This window comes from Vigna unguiculata, chromosome 5 (assembly GCF_037176805.1).
Source record: "Vigna unguiculata cultivar grain cowpea cultivar isolate G323 ecotype 2 chromosome 5, ASM3717680v1, whole genome shotgun sequence".
In the NCBI taxonomy this organism is placed as follows: Eukaryota; Viridiplantae; Streptophyta; class Magnoliopsida; order Fabales; family Fabaceae; genus Vigna; species Vigna unguiculata.
The window spans coordinates 23,623,789-23,643,208 of NC_140796.1; the positions used below are offsets into that span (position 1 = coordinate 23,623,789).

Consider the following 19,420-nt stretch of genomic DNA (forward strand, 5'->3'; position numbering starts at 1 on the left):
AACGTCAATAGCCACCCATGCATAACCACCCTTGGGCGGCCAGTTACTCTCCTCCATTTCCTCAGGAGGATCCTCTCGAACCTCCCTCACCACCTCCATCGGCATTCCGCTTGTGCCAACTCCAGCACTCATACCTTCTCCGCCAAGTCGATCATCCCTACTCCTATCTGACTCAGTACTTCGACTACTACTAGACGCAGATAACGATGTGCTATCGCTACTAGACATACCTGTTATCGTTTTAACGGAAAGATGGCGGCTGAATTTGGGAACTAGTCGGACAGTATGATGCGCAAAAGATCTCTGAATTCAAAACTCTCGCAAATGAACCAAGTAAACCCCCCGTTGCTTTCAAACCCATATTTATAGTCCACGATCCCAAACGACTAAAATTCTTCCCGCCAAACTAAAACCCATACCAATCGACACCATCATTATGAAGGATAAAAACGACGGCGCCAAAAGTTAACGATGTGACCACCTGACACCATTGCACCTACCTTCTGACACCTGCAAGTCCTAAGCCTTAACACTGTTCACCACACTTAAAGGCTGGGGGACTGGTGTATCACACCTAGCCGGTTTTGCTAGTTCACCAACACATGTAATCCTTGACCGACAACCCATATCGGACAAGGCTGGGGGGTTGGTGTACCGTACCTAGCCGAACTCAATCAAGTAAACAATATACATACCAAAACCGCCTAGCATCTAGTACCCAGATACCACCAGCACAAAGCCATCTAGCCAGGTAGCCGGTCGAAACCGACTACTTGTCTAGAACGTCAACTAACATCAATACCCCGCCTTCAATAGGCCTCCAGGGCCTGTTTTGGGGCCTAGGCCCACTCATGGCCCAAGTCAAAACCCAGCCCATGCAATGGTCAAACGTCATTAATATTCTATAAATACACGTGGACCCCATCATTTAAAGGTACGCATTCATTAATTGCTGATTTGACTCTTTGAGAGCTTTAACTTACTTGAGCTTCGGAGATTCTTCTGCAGGTAATCCCTCCTGGGTTCAAGCCGACATGTATCAAATGGAAAGAGGCCTACTGAAGAGATAACGGACTACAGGGTAAGGTGATACTCGTGCCTAACTTATCTTATTTGTTCTTCTGCAGGAACAGAAATAATTTCTTCGGATAATGTTTTTGTAGTGAAAGGTACAAGAAAATCAAGAAAATATCTTCAACGGCGGCACCGTCCATTTTGAAAGGCGCCAAAAATCTTCAGAAGAGAGATATAGTTGGATTCATCCGTGGCATGTAAAGTTTAGAAAGTGTGTCCCACGCAATCGCCACGTGCACCTCCCATTCCCTTACCCTGACCCGTGCCATCTTCCGTAAAACGTTCTAAATTCTTAAACAGAATAATAATAGGAAGAGAAAAACGCACTTCTCACTTCACATGCTCTGTTTCCGTAACCATAAACCAATCTTACCTTCAATTCAATCTTCTCCGCCATAGCCTCAACATCCACCATGCTTCCACTGCAATTTGGCACGCGCCCTCACTACCCTCCTTCGCTGTTCCTGAGCAGCTCCAACGCTTGTTCCTCCTCTCGCATCCTCTACAGCAACAGAAACAACCAGGTGTACCTTGTTCGCTCCAACGTTGGAACCCTCAACCTTAGGGTTTTCGCTGCGTCCGGCAACTCCTCATACAAGATGAACCTCAACGAGTACCTTGTCACTCTCGAGAAGCCCCTCGGCATTCGATTCGCGCTAACCGCTGATGGCAAAATCATCGTCCACTCTCTCACCAAAGGGGTACCCTCCATTCATTGTTACCTCGCTCTGTCCCAATCACGTTAGGATCTGTTTCAACAAAACAATTGTATTTTTGGGATTAAATAAGTTTTTGTTACCTCCAAAATTTGGACCGATATATCCTAAAATCATTTAATCCATATCTACATTTATTTGTTAATTCATTTTTTCTGATGGTAGGGTAATGCAGAGAGATCCAGGATAATTATGGTGGGTGATACTTTGAAGAAAGCTGGCGATTCGTCTCAGAACACTCTCGTTGAGATTAAAGACGTTGGAAATACGCAGTATGCCTCCTGATTTTGCTCTAGCACATGTTTGGAAACCGTTAAATTTAGATGACTGTAATTATAATATTACAGTAATGTGACTATAAAACTAAAAGTGTAAAATACATGGCGATAAAATTTCAGGCAGTAATATGTTTTCATAATGTAGGATAGTGTTAACTTCGATAAAACTTTCCCTTCCCTTCATTTTCTGTTTTTTATAAAACTAAAGTGTAAATACGTGGCGTAAAATTTCACACAGTAAAATCTTTTGTATCTTTTCGTAATGAAGGAAAGTGTTAACTTCGATTAAAATTTCCCTTCCCTTCATTTTCTGTTTTGTTTTTGTCCAACAAGAACAATTTCATTCGATTCCAGGTATTGGAGTAAAGGCAGACACCTTGGGTGTTTTTCAGATTGCACACTATACTCCTCTTTTCTTTATCTGTACACAATTACCTTTTATTGTTTCAAAAACAGTACACCGCCCCCACTTTTACATTGCTCGAATTCCTTAATTGTTGGAAAAATATTACATCGTGTGGTTTGGTGTACCTGTAAGAGACACATTATTGTAATTATTAAACAAGCAATTGAGTTATGTGCATTCTGAAAAAAACCTATGGGATGCCAATGTGATTTATTCTATGAATAACTTAATTTTGAAATTGTGGATGCAGTTATATAGTTTCCTTGCAATCTGTTGTGATCCTTGAAACTCTGGGAAATTGCAGACAAATGTAATTTGTTTGTAGTCACGATGAGTCCAAAATCCTTGACACTGACCAAAATCATGGTCGCTGAAGGTTTATGAAAACCTTGGTATAACCATTCACGAGCATTCACTTGATAACCCAAGTGGTGGTTCGTGACGCCTAAGTGCTTACTGGTGGGATTAGCATAATGTCATGGACGCTTTAGTTTCAGTTTCAGCTTCTTGGGTTATTTTTTTTCTGTTAATTTGAAAGAGACTATTCTCAATTCTATCTCAATATGATATTATTACTATTGTACCCTTTTTCTCTACTAGAAATCAGTTCTAAGATGCCTTAAAAAGGAGTGAAGATACTTTTTCAGTGACCATCACAATGTATTATGTTCATCAGTGTGTTGTTTTTATTTTTTTCAGTCTTTTGGTTTCCTCAGGAAGGTGCTAAATGAGCAAACAAATTCTTTTAGTTTGGTACTTGAGAGGCCCACATCTCCTTTTCCTATTCAACTTCTGCACAAGATGAATGATTTTGAGACAGTGTTTAATAGAGGGCGAGTTCCTATTGTCACATGGAACAAGACCCTATTGGCATCAAATTTACAATCATCTAGTGAGAGCAGCACGAATTCGGGATTTTTGATGTTCAACTCAAAGTTTCTCAAACCAAATGCAAACAAGTTATTGGGCAACCAAAATCAACGTACCATCACCCATGGTGAGAGAAACTTCTTTACTGAACACACACCACAAATTGCTTGTGTTTTTACTGAAGAAGTGTGTGGAGATGGAGATTGGGGTCATGGAAGTTTCCCACTTGAGGAGTATATTCAGGCTCTAGATCGTTCCAAGGATGAGATGTATTATAACCACTCTCTTGGTATGCGTTATAGTAAGGTATGTCATTCATTTCAATGTCTTTATTACAATTTTTTTTTTTAATGGCTCAGTTTCTATAATACTTATAAAATATTGATATGTTATAAATTATTAGATTACAGAGCAAATTTATGTGGGATCCTGTATACAAACAGAAGATGATGTAGAGACCTTGTCAAAAGTTGAGGTATGGACATTGTCACCTTAACTTCATAAAAGCCTCTCTAATCCTTGTTTAAGGCCTTATAATCAATGTGCAAATGAATTGCTTAATTCAATCTTCAGTTGTGAAACTTGAATGTGTTCAATAGGAAAACATTTCAGTACCTATCAAATATCAACCAATATTTGGCATTTAATTTATTACAGCAGTGTGCTGAAGTATTTTTAGTCAAAGGTATGTTGTGGCAAGAAAATTTTGGATTCTGAAATGTGCCACAGTTCTTTCTGTTTAGTTAGTTACTATTACCATCTCCTAAGCTAACAGTGAGTTCTATCTTTTTGTGTTCTTAATTACCCTAAAAGTTATTTCTTTCGTACTGTAATAACTTCTGTGCGAAGTTTTCCTTTTATATCAAGCATTATATTCTTGTCATTATAGTAGGAATATTTCTGCTGCAGGGAATCACTGCTGTTCTGAACTTCCAAAGTGGAACTGAAGCCGAAAATTGGGGAATCAATGCAAAATCAATCAATGAATCTTGTCAAAGGAATAATATTCTCATGATCAACTATCCTATTCGGTAATATACGTTCATTTAAATTTTTCAGAATTTATGTAATAATGGTAATTTGTCTTGTTTTAGGACATCTCCATAAAATAACTTAATTAAGTACTTTATGAATACTTACGTATGATGTAATTTTTTTTCTTTTTTTAATATCAGAAAAGATAATTGCTATAAGTTACTTTTTTTTCCATATAAGATTTAAACTATTTCATGATTGAAATTAATGAAAATAGCATATGAACATATCAAAACTATTTTTATAACCTCTCTAAATGTCTAGATAAGTACTTATATCACAAGATAAGTCCAAATAGGCGGTTGATAAGTTCTTCCAAATGCACTCAAAGTAATTTATGAAAAAGAGGAATATAAAACATGAGACAAGGATTCAATTATGTTTTTTTGTTTTTAAAAGGGTTAAATATGTTTTTTGTCCTTCATGTTTTAGTGAAATTTGAAATTACTCCCTTTTTAAAACTTTTCACCAATTTAGTTCTTCATCTTTAAAAATGCATAGGTTTAATCCTTTAACCAAATTTTGTTACATTTATCTAATGTTTCAAGCACATTTCATGATAGTATTTGAATTGTTTACACTTTTTGACACATTTTGGCTTTAATGTTAAGTTAAATATTATCATAAAACGCGTTTGAAATGTCACATAAACTTAACAAAATTTGGCTAAAAGGACTAAATCTGCGTATTTCTAAAGTTTGAGCACTAAATTAGGCTAAAGTTTCTAAGAGGGACTAATTTCAATATTCACTGAAAGTTAAGGCACCAAAAACATATTTAACCCTTTTTAAAAATATTTTTAATGGATTTTATTTAGAAAACCTTTAATATACTATGCAAAGAAATGTAAGTTTTATAATAAAAAATTATCATATTACGGCTAAGGTGATACATTAGAAAGAACTCTCAAGAATTTGTCTTTCCTGGAAATTTTACAAATTAAACCCTCCTTAGATTAGAAAAAAATAGATAAATTGATGGACAGTTGATGTAATGAGTAGCATTAGGTGCCCGTAACCAAAGTTAGTTTTCATATTATCTCTAAAAAGGATAGTAGTCATTAGTTGCCAATTTGTTGATCAACTTCTTAAAATAAGAAGCTAGGGGATTTTTGTGGGTCGAGATTTATAAATAAACACTTTTGTGTAATTGGGGTGCAGGGGATCATAATTACAATTTTAAGAGTTGTTTCCCTCTGAATTCTTGTTAGCTAAGAGTGAGTGTAGTTACCATTATTACAATTCTTATCATTTTTTGTTAGCTAAGAGTGTAAGTACCATTATTACAATTGGTATCAGTTTTGTTAGCCAAGAGTGAGTGTAGTTACCATTATTACAATTGGTATCAGTTTTGTTGGGTTACGATGGTGACCCCAAAGAGCTTCAGACCCGTATGGATTCTTATGAGAAGAACTTCTATAGTCATCAAGAATCAGTGCGTCACCCATTGGAGATGGTGCAGAAGTCTATTGAAGGCCTCACAACGGCGATAGCATTTTTTAATGGACCACAAGAGGAAGAACCTCACTGGGAATAGTCTGAAATGGTTGCTCTGGTGGTTGAGCGGGTGAAAATTCCATTTCCTTCCTGCGATAGTTCTAACTTTCTGGGAATATTCTGAAATGGTTGCTCTGGTGGTTGAGCGGGTGAATATTCCATTTCCTTCCTGCGATAGTTCTAACTTTCGTGACTGAAAAGTGAAGGCAAAACAATTCTTTGAACTGGAAAGAACTTCGGACGAATAACAAAATCGTTTATGGTTGTTATCTATGGAGTGCAAGGCTTTTTCTTGCCAAAGCCATTACATGCAAAACATCAACAATAAAGAAAACTCTTGGCAACATATCTTTCAGGATGCAGGGAGCCAATTTGATACGGCGGCAATTGATGATCCAATACTGCAAGATTGTGACAAGAAGGGCCTCTACTTGTCTCTTGAAAAATATGACACGTTGTTAACTAGGTTGGCTATAATTGAAGAATTAGCATTGAGTTTCTTTCTTTCTGGATTAACCATTGAGTTAGAAAAATCAATAAGAGTTAATAGACTAACATCGGTTCAAGAAGCAATTTGAATTGCAAGATTACAAGGTGAGGTGCTTCAAGTTATAGGAAAGATCCACGTTCTACCACTTCAACCTCAATGATAGATTCTCGCGTACCAACTGGGAACTCTCTCTAGAAAACAAATCAATGACAGGATTGTAAAGGGTTTATGTCGATTCTGTGGTTATAAGTGAGACAGAGATCATAAACAAAGGTGTACATGTGGGGAAAGTTAAATGCAATCTTTATTCCGCAAGAACAAATGACTGTGGAATTAACATCAGATTCAAAAGAAGAACAAGAAACTGAAATAGTTAGTCATAATTCAAAGCATAAGAAACTTCCCTGTGATGGTCGCATAAGATAAAGATTGAGTCATAATTCAGAGCTGTCCTCAAATAGAATGGAAAATTAGTGATCATATTTTTCACGCTGATTTTTTGTTGATACCTAGCACTCTTTTGGTGTACTACTTGGAATGCAATGGTTTAAAACTTTGGGAGAGATCAGCTGGAATTGTGGCAAATTGACAATGAAGGAAAATTGGTTTGTCTACAATGTGAACATCCTTCCTCTGATATTTGTATTTGTGAATTGACAGGTAAGCTTAAACCAGCTCAATGTCAAGCTGTGTTACTTGCACTTGAAGGACCATTCAGCTAAAATGATGCAGTAGATAAAGTTTTTCACCAATTTCCTCGTAGTGGTATGGTCATCGAATTTATTTGGTGTACAAAAAACCATTCTATTTAAAACAATTCAGGCATCCCCATGCTCAAAAATAAGAAATGGAAGTAGAAGCTGTTATCAGAGAAAGTAGAAGCTGTTATGCATCTCCATTAGTGTTAGTCAAGAAAAAGGGTGGTTCTTGAAGATGTTGCACTAACTTCAGAAAACTGAATGCTTCGACAATGAAAAACAGGTTTCCTATACCTTCTATAGGAGATTTATTGGATGAGTTGCATGGTGCAAGATATTTCTCTAAACTATATCTAAAAAGTGGTTATAACCAAGTAAGGATGGCATAGGCAGATATCCATACAACAGCCTTCAGAACTCACAATGTACACTATGAATGGGTGATCTTATCTTTTGGATTGTGCAACGCACCAACCACATTTCAAAACTGGATGATGATATCTTCGACACTTGATGAATGATCTCTTCACGGTATATAAGGAAGTTCATTTTGGTGTTTTTTTTTTTTTTACATTTTAGTCTACACAAAGACATGCGCAGATCATCTTTGATGCTTACACACCACCCTCCAAATCTTCCAAGGCCACAATTTGGTTCTTAACTATTAAAAGTGCACCTTTGCAACAACAAAAGTTGATTACTTGGGCCATTTGATTTCTTCAGTAAAATTCAAGCCTTTCAACAATGGCCAAGACCTATGACTGTCATGGGCTTCGACGGACTTTTGGGCATATCAGGTTATTACAGAAGGTTGATTCACAATTATGGAAAAATTGCCCAACCACTAAAGGTTGATTAACATCAGCTCTTGTATTGGCTTTACCAGAGTTTGGTCAACTTTCATAGTGGAAACAGACAATGTAGTGGCAGTTGCACTGTCACGACAGCAACAAGAAGGTAGTTTAGCTGCAATCTTTCACGTTACTCCTCAGTTGCTAATGGAGGCCTAAGATGCATGGAGATCAGATCCAAAATTGCAGAAGATAGTAGATACAATAAGGTTGCATCAAGGATCATATAAGCACTACACCTTTGATGGATTAATTTTAAGAATAAAATGTAAAGTTGTAATTGGTGCAGATCAGAACATGAAAAGAAAAATACTGCACCATTTTCATGACATGGTGATGGGTGGACATTCAGGAGACAACCTAACTTACAAAAGAATAAAAGATCAGTTTTATTGGAAAGGCTTGTAGAAAGAAGTTAAACAATGAGTACATGAGTGTATAATGCTTGCCAGGTTACTTTAGTCATTTTCTATTCCAGAGAGAGCTTGGAAATCCATTTCAATGGATTTTATTGTGGGTCTTCCCAAGACTAATGGCATGACAATTATCTTTGTGGCTTGTGACCGATTCACAAAGTATGCCCATTTACACCATTAGCTCATCCTTTTGGAGCAGCTAAAGTTGGACAGGTATTTTTCTATACTGTTGAACTACGTGGTTGGCCATATGAGAATTTCTGAAAGAGATAGTATTTTATGAATGCATTCTGGACTAAATTGATCAAGCAACATAAGGTCAAATTGTTGCGGTCCACTGCTTTCCACCCTCAATCGAAGGGGCAACTTAAAGCTTTATACAGTCTTAGAGGGATATCTTAGATGTGTAGCTGGTGACTTACCAAAGAGGTGGATAGATCATCTTTCTTCAGTAGAGTTATGGTACAATACTAAATTCCACACAACAACCAGGATGTCCCCATTTGAACCTTTATAAGGCAATCCTCCATCAATGCCTAATGTTGCATTGCACGAAGTTCCATTAGTCAAAGCAGTTGCTTAGACAGTGAGAACAAAGCAGATTGCCAAACTTTTGCAAGAGAATTTATACAAAGCCCAAGAGAGGATGAAAAAGTGTTCTGATCTCAGGTTGGTAGACAAGGAGTTTCAATGTGGAGACTTAAGCAATAAAGTTTGGCAAATACATCATTCCACAAGTCAGCTGCCAGATTTTATGGCCCTTTTAGCAGGTTGGAGAGAGTTGGCAAGGTGGCTTGAAACTTCAGATGCCTGTTGGCACAAGAATACATGATGTTTTTCATGTGCCATTACTGAAGAAACAATCATGGTAATCATTCCATAACGCAAGAGCTTCTAGTTGTATACAATGAAGATGGTGAGATGGAGCTATAGCCATTGGTGGTTTTAGATAGAAGAATGAAGAAAAAGGGCAATTGAGGTGCTCATTGAATTGCAGCATACCAACTCTGAAGATGCACTTTGGTAGGAACTACACACTATGCTACACCAATTTCCAGATTTTAATTGGAGTGCTACAAGGCCTTGAGGACAAGTCCTTTTGGATGGGAGGAATAATGGTAATAAGTAGTACTAGGGGTCTGTTTGCAAAGTTAGTTTTTGTATTATTTCTAAAAAAATGGTAGTAGTTAGTTGCCAATTTGTTGATCAGCTTCTTAAAATAAGAAGCTAAGGGCTTTTTGGCAATTAATGCTTATAAATAAACACCCTTGTTTTATAATTTCAAGAGTTTTCTTCATCTAAGCCTTATTAGCTGAGAGTAAGTGTAGTTACCTCTACTATAGAGGAAGATCATGTATTGATAATAGCTCACCCTACAGGGTAAGGTTGCATCTAGTCACTGACAGCCAAAATTTCCACCAAGACCATAGAAAGATACAGCGAGAGGTATTCCTAGTCCTCACTTCTCAACCCTTCAGCAATCTATCACAAGCATCTCTATGCTCAAACTCAAGTACTTTCTCAAACAAGTCTTTAGACTCTACTTTACACATCTCTTCGTTCTGTTGTACTTGCTCAGACTGTCTTACCTTCATTTTCCATTTTTATTTTCTTTTCACTTCATTTGTCACCCTTTTCCCATCTTATTGTTACTTTATGCTGTGAGTTACCAAAAGATGAATATATCGAGCATTATTGGTCATACAGTGACCCTTAAGTCAATTGAAGAAAATTAAGGTTCATGGGGAAATGACATTCAAAGTTCTGATGACTCTAGTTTGGCTTCCTCTTAGACTATGATTTGTGGTTTTATTTGAGCCTTCTTTAATTCTGTTTGTAGGGAGGGAGATTCTTATGATATGAGGAAAAAACTCCCATTTTGTGTGGGGCTTCTACTACGTTTGCTAAGGAAGAATCTTCGTGTTTTTGTTACTTGCACTTCTGGATTTGATCAGTCTCCTGCTTGTGTGATTGCCTACCTACATTGGATGACGGATGTTTCCCTTCATGCAGCGCATACTTGGGTCACTGGGATGCACAATTGCAGACCTGACAGGTTCACCTTGCCAAACTTCAAACACTTTAAGACTGTTCATTTGATTCTGTTAAAGAGGACACGAGATCATGCTTTGTATTCATGTAAACACGTTTATATTTTACATGCAATCTATAAACAAAGGGTAATTATGCAAAGTTTCTCTTTCTTTTGGGGCATGGGACATAATTATCTGTGAGTTCTGTCTGAGACCGAAGAATTTAAACTAATTATTAGCTTTCAGCTGAGCTCGTTGGGAAGCTTATATGTTATCCACCATTTTCTATGATTTATATGTACTTTTCTAATATTAGTGAATTTCTTGTGGTAGCATCTCAGAATATCTTTATGTTTTCTTAATGGTCTATTTTAGACATTCATTTTGGGTTTCTTTCAGTGGCCACTATTTGTGTGGACTGGAAAAAGATAACAAGACAGTGTTTAGAATGGGATGGAACATGACATATGGCTCTCTGCTTTATGTATTTTATGAAGAGAAAAAGACAAGACTTAAGTCTACAAAAGTGGTACATTTTGGTTTCACCTTTTAGCAGAACGAAACCAGATAAATTGTTCTGATCTATTCTGTTTGCATGCCTAATGCTTATGGGTTATTTGTGAAGATACTAAAGATTGTGAATTATTAGTGATGGTAGTAGTTTTAGCAAATTGAGTATGCTGTAGGAAATGCTAGTGAAATTGTTATGCTTTTTAGTTTGAAATAGAAATTTGGTTTGATATACTTTCTCACTTAGAAAAATCATTTCATCAAACTGCAGGCCGGCAATTGCATGGGCTACTTGGGATCTTATAGCCATGGTTGAAAATGGCAAACATGATGGACCTCCTACACATGCTGTCACATTTGTGTGGAATGGTCATGAGGTATGAAGTTATATTTCCATTGCTTTTTTGTTGCTAATTTATCATTTGATTCTTGAGTTAAAAGTTTTTTTCTGTTATACTATGAGTAGATTTGATTAATGGTAGTTAATTTTAATCCTTTCTGTTCTATATTCCTGTATTTGAGTGGAATGTTCATTCCATGAGGTCATAAACTTGTAATATAGCTCTCAATGTGGCTCTGGGGCTAATTTATCTGTTGATTCTTAAAAAGGTTCGAGAGATTAAATCATCTCCATTGTTATTTAGAATTATCATAGTTTCAACCTTAATTGTCCTTTTGGTCTTAATGTTTCAGGGTGAGGATGTAACTTTGGTTGGAGACTTTACCGGAAATTGGAAAGAACCACTAAAGGCAAAGTTCCAAGGTGGATCAAGACATGAAGTAGAAGTTAAACTTCCACAAGGAAAGTATGTGCTAAATTTACTATATTTTTTCTTGAGCGGTGATACTTTACAAACCTTTAAACTCTTACTCCGTCTTAACAACTCTTTATAATAATTTTTTATTCAACAATTTAATTTATATTTTAGTTTAATATTTTATTATTAATCACAAATCTTGAGTGGACGTATTTTTAGAAGGTGGTGTCAAAATAATTTTTTCCTTTTTCTTTCTGTAGATTAAGTATATCATTTTTCTCTCAAACTTGATGACCGAATTGGCTAAGATTCCTAGCGAGTAATTTTTTAATATTCTAACCAATGCCATTTGTTTTATTCTTTTGTTGTATGATTTTTGTATCAGAAGCATAAAACTGTTTCCTAGATTTTTTGACGATTTAATGATTTTGTTGCACTTGAATGTGTCATGATTCCTTTCTATCAGGTATTACTACAAGTTCATTGTAAATGGACAATGGAAACATTCAACTGCTTCACCAGCAGAAAGGGATGACAGGGGAAACGTTAACAATATAATCGTGATTGGTGAAACTGCCAATGTTCGGCCTTCTGTTCAGCACCAGCTGAAAGTATGTTTCCAATTAATATTTGTGTTTTGCATTTTGATTTATCTACATATCATTCTATATGATACGCTTCCTATAGTACAATTTTTCTTGTGCAATTATTTAGGCACTGGCAACTGCAGCTTAGCTGATCTAAAGAAATTATCTTTCGCAGATTAAAAATTTGATTTCTGCTTTTGCTTATATCTTCTAATACTTGATTGTGAGAGCAGCCTGCATTTCCTATATTTCTTCACTGTTGCTGCATTTGTGTGTTAAGTAAAAGCTTAGGTAGAATTCGTATGTCATGTATTTTTTACAGCAAAAGTTAATCATTTAATCACTGCCTGATCTTTGATGTTCTAGGATGCTAACGTTGTCAAGGTGATTGAAAGGCCTTTGAATGAAAAGGAGCGGTTTATGCTGGCAAAAGCAGCTCGTTGTATTGCTTTTTCTATCAGTCCGATCACATTGGCCCCCAAATAGTTTCACGCAAATTCTATATTGTACAGAATTGCAGTTGTTGTACTTACTGAGGCCATACAAAATTTGGTCACACCAAAGAGTGATCACACGCTGGGTATGTCTTGGCATATTTAGTGCACACTACTAAACTTGCCTATGTTTCTGCAGGCCTACCCTTTTGCCTCATTCTGTTATTCTTCGTATTATACAATCCTAGTCAGAGTATAAATTGACATGTATGTAGTACTAGCTTTCAAATGTTGGCCCAAGTAATTTACTTAAATGGATTACGGGTCTTCATAAATGATTTAAGTTCATAAACCATAGCATTTTATGTTATGTTCTTATAATTGTTTCCAGTGCTATTTTTAATTCCGTAAATCAGCATTCTTTGTCATTTCTTTTTTAGCATTTGAATATTTCATTCCGGAGCATATATATTCTGTAGTTTGCTATTTTTCCTTGTTTATCGAGACACTATACATGCTTATTATTCTTACGTGTGACAGTTTCTTCATGTATCATTATCTAAAATGGTACAAATGTTGAGAAGAATATGGATGAAAATGATATATTGATAATTTCTCTGACATTTTTCATTGATGAAAATATTAAGGTAAGAAGTTTAAATCTAACTCAGATCAGATCAGTAAGATCAGGTTTATTTTTACTTCTATACTATCATTTAATTTTATCTTTAATCTTACGTGGGATCTTAAAAATATTATAAATATAAGATAAGTTTATAATTTGATTTGATCTTTATCGGAGGATCTTCAAAAAATATCTATAAATATAAGTGAAGAAAACGATAAATATAAGTTAAAAGTTGTAATATCTTAGAAAAGCTATAAAATATAAGATAAGTTAAAAAAAGCCGATAAATATAAAATAAGTTAAAAGTTGTGATAAATGTGATCTATGTTATTACAGAATAAATGCTATAAAATAAGTATGGGCATCTATAATAACAAGAAAATATAAAATAAATAACTTTTTTATTTCTTTATATATCTATAATTTTGAACAGAACAATATTGTAAAATTCGTACTTTTTAAGAATTTTATTTGTAGACAATATAAATTATAATTTTATTTTTTATTTCTTCAAACTTCATTGTTAATTCTATCTAAGTTTATTTTAGAGTTATTTACACAACCTTAAAAGTACAAAACAATATTAAAAATATATGCGGCATATGTTTTCACTTTTTTTGTCAGATTTGCGTATTTTTTTAATTAAATTTTTTCTGTAAATTTTCATATTTTTCAATTCAGTTTTTATTATTTAACTTTTTTTTGTCAATGATTATTCTCTTGTTATCTTAAAACTATAATAATATTTTATTAATTATAAAATAAGGTTTTATAATTAATATAACAATATTAAAACTATAATATTGTTTTATTTCTAAAATAATAGATGAATCATTTAATTAATAAAAGATTTAAAAAATAAATGTTCAATTAAAAAAATTTCAAGAATTAATATAACTTTTTTTCATAAAAACTAAATTTAAAATATATAAAATATTTAAAATATTTAAATTTAAAGACTCATAACTTAATTAAGTGTTTTATTAATTCTAAAATAATAGATGAATCATTTAATTAATAAAAGATTTAAAAAATAAATGTTCAATTAAAAAAAATTCAAAAATTAATATAACTTTTTTTAATAAAAACTAAATTTAAAATATTTAAATTTAAAGACTCATAACTTAATTAAGAGAAAATATAGTAATATAATTACTATAACTTTAACAAAGAATGTATTATGTAACAACCCTAAAAATGAAATCATCTTTAACGGGTCCTACAAATTATTAAGTAACTAGCAAATCTGATAAAAAAGATGTAAGAATATATATATATATATATATATATATATATATATATATATATATATATATATATATATATATATATATATATATATATATAAAAGCACATGTATGAAGTGTAATTATAGTCCTTAGTGTATTATAAGGATCGTAACTTGAAGAAATCAAGTAGTTATATAACTTGAACTATGATAAAAACTGAAAGGTTCATATATAATACACAAAACATCACAAACTTCCACCATAACTTCCTCCTAGTTTATCATCTTTTTCACTTATAGATTCTTCTACTTACATCAATATAGTGATCATTGCAAAAAGAATAGCACAAGCAATACATATAACTAGAGAAAACGTAAGGTAATTTAAAAATTTCCAATCCATATATATTCTATATCTAATAAATAAAGTAGTCCTTATCAATTTCTACACAAAACAATGATTCTATCTCTAAATAAACCAACAACAAGCATAATATATAATTCTAAACTCTTTATTAGAATTTATGCATTGACTTGGACACAAGAAACCTTACATTTGTCATAAAAAGGGATTATGATGAAGGCCCTAGCTCCACTTGGCCTAACCAACTTGAATCAAATTCTTTTGGACATGGTAAGTTAACTTATGACATCACTAGACTAGGGGTCCCACCCATAATCTCGCTATAATAACCTCCTTCAGTTCTCACCACCTAGACTACGACATTCTATATGAGTTCGAAAGCCTATTAAAGTAAATGATAACTTATGACCAACATGTATCCCAAGTCAATGCATAAAACTAAACTAGAAAGGATTTACATTTCTTCCTTAGAAGCCAAATCCCAAAACAATAAATAATCAAACAATTCAAACAAAATCTTCACTTTAATATTCCATTAAACCACTGCCCTTACATAAACCTATTATCTTTTCCATCAAACCAAAATTTCCAAATTATCATCAAATTCTGAACCACAAAATCATGCATGATACTAGCAGACTCGTCCAACAAGACCTCGCTCAATGATTTCCATGGTGGGATCCTTGCTCAACAAGTAAAAGTCTCGCCCAACGACCTAAACACTGGAACAAAAATATAAATTTATTCACCTAGCGAGAGTAGAGTTGTCTATTGAGGCCTCATCTCCAAACTAAACTCAAATTTGACCATAGCTCAACGAGAGTCTACTATCCCAGTGAGCAGGTCTCCCCTGACTCTCTACCAAACTCGAATTTGGCACTTGCCCAATGAAAGGAGGGCTCGTCGAGCAAGTTTGCATAATGCAAAATCTTCATTTTTAGACAATACGAATCACCTAAATACACTATCTCATGCTTAAATCAACACATTAACATACCAATTTTGGTCCATTAAACTCATTAATTAAAACTTTTACATCTACACATCAAAATATGCAAACATCCCATTTCAATTTACATCTTCATCCCAAATCTACTCAATAATCCAACAATTTAGATTCAATTACTCATTTATTAACTAATTAAAACATAATTCAAAGCACAAGACATTGAAATTAACTTCCCTTACTTGAAACAAAGAAAATCCCCTTTTCTCACACTATTGCTCTCTAGAGCCATATATCCACAAGATTACTTAAACACCCATTCAAGATCCCAATTAGAGTATTAAGCATGACATTATGATCTTAGAACAATACAAGTTCACTAAAAGCAATCTTGAGTAACATACACCGCCCTAAAGCTCACATGAAACTCAAGAGCTAAAATGCCTAAAAGGTGCAAAGCAAGAACTTAATCTATTTAAATCTTTGATTAGATGGTTTTATAGAGCTCTTCGCAAGGAATAATTCTACAATTTCTTATCTTCAAATGAAGATTAGGGTCAGAAGTGAAAAGAGATGGCAAAGAGAAAATCTAGAGAGAAGATTTAGATATATGGTATTTTTAAATAAATGAACTTTCTTTATTATAAATTTATTAATAGTTTGAACGTTTGTTATTAAAATATTATAGTATTCTTACTCTTTTAAGACAACCATTGATCCTAAATCTTTTTCTAGGTTCTCATATATTCAATGCTTGATTCTAGAATTTTTTAAGCGAAAAAGAATACTCAATTTTCCTTTGTCCACTCAAGCTCATCAACAATTTAAAGATTGAAAATAATTTTAAAAAAATCATGGGCAAAACTTATGCTCACTAGGCACTCATTCTACCAATCATTCCATTTCAAATAATTTTGTCCTAAACTAACCCTTGAATCTTTTGTGTCCTATGATTGTCTCAAGCTAGTAGGGATAACAAATGAATTCGTTCATGTGGGTATTATTTGAATTCGTTCTCATTTTGATTGGATTTTCTACATTAACTGAGTGTGCATATATGTAAGGACCTAGAAAATAATTTAAGAGTAGTAGTGTTTTAAAGATGACACTCAATTATATATTCATAAAAAGTTCAACTATAAATATATTTTACATTAATTGAGTTTCATATTATAAAAACCATTATCTCTCTAAAAGACTTTTTCTAAAGTTTCCTCCGCCTTCTCTCTAACTTTTGGAGCTCGTCTCTCATCTGTTTGATGATCAAAGATCTACACTTATGACTTATCAAAATATAAAATAAAGTAAGTTCATTTTTTGTTCTATTTTGAGTTAGTTTAGCATTTTGGGGCACACGTGGTTCTAGGATTCATACATGTGACTCAAAATAGCTCAAAGTGAACCTTTATTTAGTTGTGATCATTATGATATGCTTAGATATATGCTTTGATATTTGGGTAGATAGTTACACCATCCTACGAGAACTATAGCTCTAAGAGCAACTTTGAGTCGGGGATTTTTCTACACTTGGTAAGGGAAGCAACTAGTTTAGATTTAAACATTTTAGATATTAAATTGTATGATTAAGAAATAAGATGGTTTATTGTGCTGAAATCTGGTTTAAAATTGATGTTTGTATATAAATGATTGTATTAATTTTAGTAGGTATTTGATGGGTTGCATGACCTGGCTAAATTTGACTAAGGCATTGATAGAATTATAATGTGTGTTTTTCTTATGAGAATTTAGTGAAATGCCTAGATTGATTAGTTAGGAACATGTGGCTCATTGAGCAAGATGCATAATTTGTATTCAAAAGAGCTCCAACACTTTACTTGGTAGGCAAAATGCCTCTCACTGAATGTGCTAGTTAGTGTCGGGAGGTAGGTTTGTTGAGTAAGAAAAAGAGTTGTTGAGCCAAAATAAAAATAGCAAAAACTCAAGAGCAAGGTGTGTGCTTGACTCGTTGGGCGAATTTTTAAGAATTTAGTCCTAATATTTTTTCATTGGGCGATGTTGTACTTCGCTGAGTGGAGGAGTTATATGTGAAAAAGAGTATCAATAGCATATTTTCGCTAAGCGGGTAATGTATTTGTTGGGCGAGTATCACTTCAGTGGATATTCACTAAGTGAGACATTCATTCGTTGGGCGAGTATCTTACTTATGAATGTGTAAGTCTTGTCTTTAACATATATGTTGTATAATGTGTTTGGGCATGAATTATGTGGATTGAGAATGTAGTGATTCCTAAGGTAGAATAATATTATGTGTGGTAATGCGCAAAGTGTATTGACAACATAGTTGAATTGGGATTATTCAAACTTTGCTAAGTAATAGGCCTACATAGAGAAAGATACTTAGTTGTGAGAGGCGAATGAGGTTCTTTTCTAGAGTTTCAGTAAGAGATCGAACCTCGTAGAAATAAAATATTGACCCTATCATACTCTTTGGCAGGGGTGTTACCCAACCATGACATAGTTATAACTCTTGCAAGAGGCAAGAGTGAGTGAGTGAGTGAGCGATACTTTCTTAGTCTTAAATTTCATAACTTTTTTTTTTCTTTTGCTAAATACTTTTTTTTCTATTCTAATTTTTTGGCTTGTTCTATGTGCAAAAAATTCAGTCATATCTTCAAAGTATTTTCCCTCTTACTTGATTACAAACTTTTTTTTTCCTTTTTGTAGTTATGTTCAAATATGGTGTATTATCAATTCCATTGAATTAAATATTCATGTCTCACATTTGATTATTTCTACTCCTTTTTAATGTTTTTATTTATTGTTTACCGTTTCCATGAGAATGTTTGATTTTCAATTTCAATTGTTCAGTCACATAAACCCTTTATTTACTAAGTAATATTAAAAGAATATTTTTTTTATTCTCTTTAATCATTTATTTATTAAAAGCTTTTTTTTAACTAAAATAATTTTGGTTTAATTATGTCTTTAGTCCCCATTTTCGTAGTAAAATATAAATTTGGTCCCTTTATTTTTTCTTATCTCAATTTGGTCCTTGTTTTGAGAAATTTGATGCAATCAAGTCCTTTCCGTTAGTGGTATAATAACAACGTTAAATAAGATATAAGATGTCACGTGTCAGTTCCTAGATTTTTTATTTTTTTTATTTTTTTTAAAAATAAATAATTTGTCACATGTCAACTGTCGTGGTGCCACGTGACAGTGACATGGTGATGTGGCAGTGACAATGCCACGTGTCAGTATTACGGTAGATGTCATTTCCTCATTCTCAATTTGGTACCTGTATTTAAATTTTTGTCTTAATTCAGTTCCATTTTTTAAAAAAGTTGTGCAATTTCATCCCTTTCCAAATTGAAACAAAAATTAATTTTTATTAAATTTGATATTTTTATTCAAATTGATATTTTTATTATATATTTTTAACATAACTAAATTTATTTAAATTTGTGTTTCACATTCAACTTTACTTAAAATTGTTTTCAAATTTTAAATTTATTTGTTTTTTATTGTTACATGAACTAGTTAAAATTATTTTAAAACTTTATAATTGTTATTTTTACACCAACTCAAACATTTGTGTAGAAATTATTGAACTTTACACATTTTAAAAATATACAATTATT

General features: G+C 33.4%; 1 protein-coding gene across 2 annotated transcripts; it reads left to right on the top strand.

The window, feature by feature from the left end:
• Positions 1-1,363: 1,363 nt before the first annotated feature.
• LOC114185376 (phosphoglucan phosphatase LSF1, chloroplastic) lies at positions 1,364-13,064 on the top strand. Of its 2 annotated transcripts, none has more exons than XR_003604786.2 (10): positions 1,364-1,775; positions 1,956-2,062; positions 3,191-3,650; positions 3,748-3,819; positions 4,254-4,375; positions 10,171-10,386; positions 10,763-10,892; positions 11,145-11,250; positions 11,567-11,679; positions 12,098-12,240. XR_003604786.2 is itself a non-coding variant. In XM_028073068.2 (10 exons), exons 1-10 carry the CDS (start codon positions 1,488-1,490, stop codon positions 12,702-12,704), a joined length of 1,749 nt encoding a protein of 582 aa, XP_027928869.1. In that variant the 5' UTR covers positions 1,371-1,487; the 3' UTR covers positions 12,705-13,064. The 2 variants fall into 2 exon arrangements, 1 of the variants encoding a protein (XP_027928869.1); XM_028073068.2 differs by lacking the exon at positions 10,763-10,892 and adding an exon at positions 12,585-13,064 and having other exon boundaries at positions 1,371-1,775; positions 12,098-12,242.
• The last annotated feature ends 6,356 nt before the right edge of the window (positions 13,065-19,420 follow it).